The 8,461-nt window shown below is 42.5% G+C and overlaps 1 protein-coding gene across 1 annotated transcript in view; it reads right to left on the bottom strand.

The window, feature by feature from the left end:
- Nucleotides 1–843: 843 nt before the first annotated feature.
- Nucleotides 844–8,461, bottom strand: part of LOC109287441 (neuropeptide Y receptor type 4-like) — an 11,857-nt gene continuing 4,239 nt past the window's right edge. Inside the window, exon 2 of the mRNA XM_019502536.1 lies at nt 844–4,812. Within this exon, the coding sequence (XP_019358081.1) occupies nt 3,567–4,700 (1,134 nt within the window). The 5' untranslated portion in view covers nt 4,701–4,812 and the 3' untranslated portion in view covers nt 844–3,566. The remainder of the gene's footprint in view (nt 4,813–8,461) is intronic.

Raw genomic sequence — 8,461 nt, 5'->3', positions numbered from 1 at the left:
TATAATTAGTGTGGCCCACCCTCTATGAGGTGAAGCCAGACCAGGTCGCCTTGCACCTCATCTGCATGTGTATTTTTAGAGCATTCCTGGACTTGTCCCAAGAACATCAGGTTCCAGTCATGACCAGGGGCTAATTAGCACATAGATCCTTTGTGAGGGGTATTTGGAATATACACACATAGTAAGCAGTATTGAGCTATGGTGTCACCATGGTGGGGGGTGGGGGAAAGGGACACACAAACCATATATGCCAGGCTGAGAGAAGGCATGACAGAGGGAATCTGGGTGACCTATATGCAATGTCATAGTTCACCATGGCTTGAAATGCTTTTGACTCTGGTGGGCTCAGCCCAGTGAACTATGTGGTAAATCACAAGTCTTTTGGTTTTGGAAAAATAATATGCATAGTTTATACTTGATATAAGCAGGCACTAAAGTGTTCCTCAAAAATATTTATGAAACACCTGTGCTAAAACTTGCAGTAGTTAAAAAAAAAAGATAGCACGCATCAATTCTGGATGAACTAAGTCTGTGGGTACTATATGCAAATTGCTACAGTCATGCTGAATTTCAAAATTATTATCAAATTTGCTCCTCACTTCCACATGTTCAGGAAGAGCAGGGTCTAACAGCAAGGTGAGAGGGAAGGGGCTGCCAGGGGAAAAAGTTGGGGGAAAGCAAAAAGCAAAGGATTACCTGATCCCCCAGATTTATTTTCCCTGCTGTAGCAATGGAAGGGGGCAAAGTCAAGGCAAACCTCCAATAATTAGATCTTATACCTGGAAAATTACAACAAATTATAAATGTTCCATATATAGAATCTAATTATTGAGGGGTTGCCTTATAAGCAGGGGCATCTTCTATTCAAGTAAATATGGTATGTCTTTCTCTAAATGCCAGATAAATAGTTAAAAATACAAAAAACCCATTAAATATGGATTATATTACGAAGGTATACAGAATTTGGAATAGACAGCCAAACACAAAAAATTGAGGTACAGCCTGTAAGGTAATGAGCAGCTTTAGCTCGCAATAAAGTTAATGCACCAGATCCTTGACAGATGTCAGCTGGTTCCATTGAATGTAGTAAGCCTCCTCTAACTTACAACAGCTGAGTACTTAGATGACTGGTTGTTGATGCCTTTTGCTATCTTGTTGTACAAAAAGGCTTAATTCCTGTTTTCAGCTAAGTTCTGTCCAATATGCTGTGGTCTGAGAAATAATATAAATAAAGCAGATGTTGCTCTGAACTACCCATGCACCCAAGTATCTTGGTAAGTTGTTACCAAGCAGTATGATTTCTGTGGCTCTGATCACCATAATGTCTATGCACTGAGTAACTTCCGCCAAGTGCACATCCATTGAGATGTTACAGGGTGTCAAAGCAGGACAAAAGGTGACCCCCAGTTATGTCTCTAAAATTGGCTGATATCTTTTTAGTGAAGGTGCTGGTCTCTTCTTTTACATGATATTTCTCTCAGCAATGCTTAAATATTTGCTTCCTCATATCTTGGTTTCCCAGGATAGCTGAAGAGAAATAGCTTGATGAAGAGATGAACTCAGGCCTCAGAAGCCCAAGATACTGTTCTTTGTAAAAGGATGATGGTTACGTCTCTTACTGTGTGCAAGTTTCCCAGGAAAAATGCTAAGGCACACCACTGAGGATGTAGATTTGTGCCATTCTTACTATGTAGTAAACTAATTTTACTATGTAGAAAAATTAGAGTGGGCACAGGATGCACACTTCTACTACATGATAAATCATCAGGATAAAGCTGACACGTGAACAATTTTAATGCGTAACAATTTTATCATATAGGAAAGTTACTGCATCAACTCTGTGGTGTGTCCATTCCCCTAATCAGTTTAGCTTTGGGGATCAAAGGCTTAGTGCAATCTGCCTCCTCTTCTACCTGGTGGCCAGACTGTAATAACACCTACTGTGACAGCTGGTTTGGGTGGGCTGATTGTATGTCCTGTCCATTCCTTCCTATGGAGTAAATTTACTATAAAGTAAAATCCAAGATAAATTACTCCATAATAATCATGTCATATGCCCACTTAATTTACATGTAGCTTGGATTTAAGATGTGTGTGTCAATCTACTTTTGTTCCCTTTTGTGCATTTTCATTGCTTCTCCATAGGATGGTCACTGTGTCAGCACTGCCCCTGTCACTGATTCCATCCAGGTGTGCTCTCTGCCCAGCGCCCTAGGAGACAATATGCTTTATTTTAATGGGTAGGTCAGAATCTTGGCATATGGTTTTCACTCCTGTTGGAGTGTCGTTGTTCATTACAACCAGTATTTCTATCTGAGTAGCAGGAACATTTGGTCCTTCAGCAAGGGAGAGCTTGGAAATTGAGTGATACATCAAACACAGACAAGTTGTTTCACAATCTAAGTGCACCCTTGCTCTCACAACTGAGAACTGTCAAAGGCTCCAATAAGCCAGCCACCTCCCAGTACCAAAGTCTGTGACTGTACATGCAGTAGCATGAAGCTTTATATTCTACAGCTTTAAAAAACACAGAAAAGTCAATCAAATGGGTTTCCATATACATCTGTAATTGCTTTGCATCTTCATAGGAGTGAAGTGTTCTGCGCAGTCTGAATGTGGTATAACATAAGCAATAGACTTCCAGCTGCTCTTTCATGACTAGAAAGGGCTAGATCTGGTTACATCTTCTCAAGAAGCAACACTGTTGGTTTGCACAAATAGTTTAGTGCTCTGTCCTTGTTGTACTTTTCTGACTAGCATATGTGTAACAGTACCATGAAGAGCCTGGCCTAAAGAAGAGATAAGCTGTGGTGAGACAGGTTTCCTTCCAACTCAAGTGGTGCTGGAAAGGCAGGTCCATGGTTCTTTCATGCAAGCTTTTTCACTTTGTTTAAATTCCATGCCCAAACTCTATGTAAAGCAGAAAGCAATATGCTGTTGGTGCTGAACTGCTGGATATGAGCTGTATCTGAGCAACTCTGACTCTCACCCACTGAAAGATAAGTGTTCTCTATTAGTAGGTGGGTGTCAACAATGTTGGGACTTAGGAAAAGTGTGTGTGTGCGTGCACGCTCGCGTGCGTGCGTGCATGTACACACCCTGCTTGTAGCAGTCGGTCTTCAGTGGATAAAATTCTCGTTAATACTGACAAGTAAAGGAAAATTTTCACTAACGATATTGTTTGAAATCTGTAGTTAGGAGCCCTGGGTTTTCTCATCAGTGATATGGATGCGCAGCTGATGTCTACCTGTGTGCAACCAGAGACATTTTAGAAACAAAGGAACATGAATGCTTGAGGCCTATCCATGTGCAGCCTGTGTGCAGTGCTGCACTACTTATTTCTTAGACATGCACACACTCTCTACATTTCCTGTGATCATGCAGCCTTAAGATATTTTTATTATGTCAAGGAAGAATTCTTCCAAAAATTGACAGCAACTGGCCGCAGTACACATCCTGGAATCAAACTATGGTATCTTCTGCTGCTCTTAGTATCTATGTGGAATAAATTAAGACAGCTGGTCTCCAGACTCTTGAAAAGACACTTCTGAAGACGTCTTTCATTTCTAGATGGAATTATGTCTGGAGCTTAGCATCATGGAGCCCTTGGAGACCTCTGATTGCATGGTTGATAAAGGTAAATGCTCATATTCTTCCACTGATATTGTCAGTGAATTACGTTGACAGTTCAGAATCAGTGACTTCATTTCTTTTTTGAAATTACTGTTTAGGAAGCCATAGATAACTGGGTTGACACAGGTGGAAGCCATGGCTACCAGGTGGCACAATGAAAAGATTAGGTTATGGTGGCAAGGAGGAATGGCTTTATAATTCCAGTCCTCAATGGTATTGAAAATGTGCAGAGGTAACCAGCAAATAGCAAAGGCAGCAACCATGGATGCTAACAAAAAATTTATTCTCTTCAGTTGAACAGTCCTGTTACTATATTCATTCTTCTCAAACATTTCCTGTCTTTTCTGCAAGTGTATGTAGATACGCACATAGCAAAGCATGATAAAAAAGAGGGGGATGAAGTACTGGAACAGCAGTAAGGTGGTGGTGTAGGTGAGTCTTTGTTGCTCAGAAGGCCATGAGTCCATGCATATGGCCTTGTCGGTGGAATAATTCATGAAATAAGAGAGCTGCTTGTACAAGTCATTTGTCAAAATGGAGGTGGTCAGGAAAGGTAGGGACACCAAGCAGGCTAATGTCCATGTAACTACAATCCCCAGATAGGCTTGGGTGACGCTTGGCCTCCAGCCAGTTGGGTTTATGATGAGCTGGTGTCTTTCCAGAGCAATGAGAACCAGGGAGAGAATTGACACAGTCACAGATGCACACTGGGTGAAGGAGGTCATTTTGCACATGACCTCACCAAATATCCAGTAATCCATTATGGTGTAAACAATGGTGAAAGGGAGACAGACAATGACCATGAACAAGTCAGAGACTACCAAGTTAGAAATGAGGATGTTGGTCACATTGGCCTTCTCTTTCTGTTTAGCTATGACACCAATCAGACACATATTCCCTACAATGCCTAGGATGGTCTCCAGGCTGTATGAGGTGACCAGAAAGATAGTGAGGTCAGTGCTGTTTCTGCAGTGATCTGGAATATGTGTAGGGACACTTTGATCTGAACTCCAGTTCTTACTGAACAGTAATGGAAGAACCACATTAAGAGCTTTGGTCTTGTTCATCCTGGAATCAAACAGAGTGCTCACAAAGATGCTGGATAACCAGATGGGATCTCAGTTTTCTAGGAGCTATAACAGGTTCATCTGCTGATTTACCTGCGGAATCTGGAAATACCTGCAGAGGAAAGAGAAAGTTTGTTTAATTCTACTGCGAGGGAGGTAAGGAGGTGAAATTTGTCGTCTTCTGTGCCCATGTTTCCAACTTCCTTTGCTTCATTGTTTTAGACCACAAATAGGAGTAATTCGCTGGGTACTGCTGGTTCTGTTTCTAAACAGTACTATTTCACCACGTACATCAGGGAAATAAGCAGATCCAATTCCACTGTTGTTCGTATTGTTGTCACTCCTTATGCCAGTGGTGACTTTGTTTCACGGATTTAATAATCTTGTAGCTAACTCCAAGTAATTCTGTGAACATCAGCAGCATGACAGAGCTGCAATTCAAGGAGGATGGGGTTAAATTATGGTTTAGGATGAAAAACAACTGAAACTCTTTGGATTCAGAAAGTTTTGACCCAAAGACAGGCTAAATTAATTGGCATTGGCCAGATTTCATTTTTAGCTAGACTAATGTCAAAATGAAAGCCAAGATGCACAAATTACATAAAGTTGAAACAAACCACACCGCACAGTAATCTGTGAACTGAACACACAATCGGATGCTAAACCCACTGCTATCTGATCTGGACAGGGGCACCTTGAAAATATTTATCCTCAGCTCCTCAACCTGTGTATAAATGGACACAGGTCCACTGACATGAATGGAAATATGAAGATTTATCCCACCTGGGGAAGTGGTCCTTAATTATTGGAGGGTTCAATATAATCAATTTTATTTTTTAAAAATGTGAATGTTAAAATAGCTACCTCACAAACTCAGAATGAAATTATTGACATTTTTCATGTAAATTGGTGAAATGATTTTTGGTCAGTTTGGGATGGATTATGAGCAAAGCCAAAAGAAAAATGGGAAGGCATTCATAAATGAATGGGATGCCAAAGAAACTTTTATTAATAATTCATGCAAAACTTTAAATAAAATTAAGACTAAACTAAAAAGACCTGGTTTTCAGAGCTGCTGCTGAGCATACACGGCTGCCCCTGTCTCCAGCAAGACTCTTGAGTTATAGTCTGATTTTCAGAGAGGCCTACACAATTTCTCCAAAGGTGAAATTAATATTAGACACATTTGGAGCTGGCATCAAATTAGTTAATTTGGAGGGATAATATGCAATAGGTTTTATTTTTCTTTCCCAAAGTCATTTAGAGTAGTAAACAGACCAGAACTCAGAAGGGCATTTTTTTTATTTAGGTATGTAGGAAATTAGGACTTTTGTCAGAGGTAACAAGACCTGTATATCTATTTTCCTATATTCAGATTTCTGCTGGAAATGTCCATTTTCCCCCAGATTTTTCAATTTTCTGTAGGAAAATCAAAACAAAATACTTATTTCTGGTCAGGGTGACCCAAAAGGAGACCTTCAAGTTTTGTCAAAACAAGCTGATGCATTTAATTTCAGGTCCATTTAACATTCACCTGTTTCTGCTTAAGCTGCTGCACACCTCATGGAAGTTGCATTTCAAGTGCTCTATGCCCTGAGTGTTGTCTGTGGAACGGGCTCCATGACTGGACAACACCTCCTGAGAAGTGCTACAGTCCTCCCTGGGATGGTGGGCACCATGGCACTTTGAAGGAAATGTACTCAATCAACGCAGTGGGCTAAGGCACAGACTTTTCATTTCATTTGGTTAAAACCTGGCCTGGGCTATAACTGCATGTGTTTTGGGTGACCTTACCCCACCACCTTCTGACCAGTATATATTTGTTTGCATCATGAAGTCACTACATCATTTGGCAGCAGGAAGAATCTCTAACCAAGAGACTTGTATTAACAAGGTGCATCTACATGTGCACTTAATATGAAGCAATAAACTCCAGCAGTTTATTGCTCCCAGACACTGCATTTCCATGTACGTCTGGGACCACAGCACATTGAGCCAGGTTGGAGCAGCCCCAGCTGGCAGGCGGCCTGGAGGGTCAGCCTGCCAGCCTGGGGCTGCTCCAACCCAGATCAACATAGGATAAGATAGTCGGTGGGTGCATCTACTCGTTCATTAAGGCACAGTAGTTACTGTGCATTTAGTTTAATACTTGCTTAATGAAGTACTAACAAACGTGCAGTAGCTACAGTTACTGTGCAGTAGCGCTGGTGCACCATTTTGTGATGCTTACTGCATAGTAACCTAATAACACTGTGCAGTAGCGTATTAACAGGTTTTTTTACCGGCACATTACTGCACAGTGTTATTAGGCTACTGCACAGTAAACATCTCATGTAGATGTGCCAAATGAGTGTGAATCCTGTAGGCATGATGGTGGCAAAGATACCAGTTGTCACCATAAGAATGGAGTTATCTTGTTACAATGATGAGTTACCAGGGACCAGAGCAATAATTTTTCATGACTGTTTGCCAACAGGGCCATTACATGTGCAAATAACATAGGGGATTTGAAGCAAAGAGTGGAGGGGTGAGCAGCTTGCAAGAAGGCCCTGCTGTTCCCAGGCTGCAATGCTAGACTTTGGGCAGGATTGGTAGGCTGAGCTGCAAGCCTGCACCTGCATGAAGGCTTTGCATTTGTAGTCAATGCTCCTAGGTACTATGCTCCAGATGACCAATTAACGAGGTCCTGTTTTAGTGAAGTCTGTCCAGATTTGCTGCTAATATGTGCTAATTAAATATCTTCCAAAAGGCAAATGGACAGATCCTGTTCCACCTATTAGTCACCGCTGTTTTACTGAGGACATCTTAACTGCACTTAAAATGCTTGTTTGAGTGTTCAAGCAGTAAACCACATGCTAAGTGCCATTGTAGCGTAGCAAAGTTAGGACTTTTCCAGCAAGGAGTATCTTCAGATAGTATTACCTAACATGGGGTGAGCTAACATCAGACTGTTCCAGGAAGGTAATACAATCAGGACACTTCCGTGCCCTGTGAGAGCTGGGACTGACCACCCAAGTGGGTTCAAAACTCTGGTGCAGTGGGAGGGGAGGGGCTGAACCCAGCAAACAGCTATTTGTCAGACCCAGCTTCCCCACCACAGCAGAGCGGGCTCCAGTGCTCTGAGGGCTGGGACTGAGACAGTTGCCTAATCCCCACCAGAGTCCAAACCTTTCAGCCTCACCAAGGAGCCCTGGTGAAAGACAGTCATGCTGAAGCCAAAGGCAGGAAGTGGCACATAAAAAAAATCATCTAATCCAACACCCTGCTCCAAGCAGGATCGTTATCTAAACCAGAGCTGTCAAACTGGTGACCTGCAGGCCTCATGTGGCCCAGGAGGCTCCCACCAAGCCCTGGGAGGCCAGGTGCTCCAAGGGTGGGTACCAGGCTATCTGTTTGGATTCAGCCCAAATCAGAGACAGTGTTTTGATTCGTTGATTCGGATCACTGTCTTTGATTCAATTCAGCCATATCCGAATCTGAACTAGATTCAATGCTGATTCAGAGAATCAGCAATTTGGACATAGACACAGCTTAAAATATTTTTTCTACGTACCTCAAGGTACCAGTGCAGCTTGTGAACGCTGAGATGGTGGAGCGGATAAACAGGAGTACGGGGGGGGCCCTCCATGTGCTTGGCGGACCCCCCCTCCCCTGCACCCCCTTGGCTCAGCAATTGGACACGGGGGGAACCTGGGTGCCCCCCCAGACCCTGGAGGCACCAGTTGCTGAGCCGGGGGAGGGGGCATGGGAGGGGCATGGGG

This window comes from Gavialis gangeticus, unplaced genomic scaffold (assembly GCF_001723915.1).
Source record: "Gavialis gangeticus isolate Ggan-Ray unplaced genomic scaffold, GavGan_comp1, whole genome shotgun sequence".
NCBI lineage: Eukaryota > Metazoa > Chordata > Crocodylia > Gavialidae > Gavialis > Gavialis gangeticus.
Note: the sequence above shows the minus strand (reverse complement) of the source record. Positions and strands in the feature narration are given on the sequence as shown.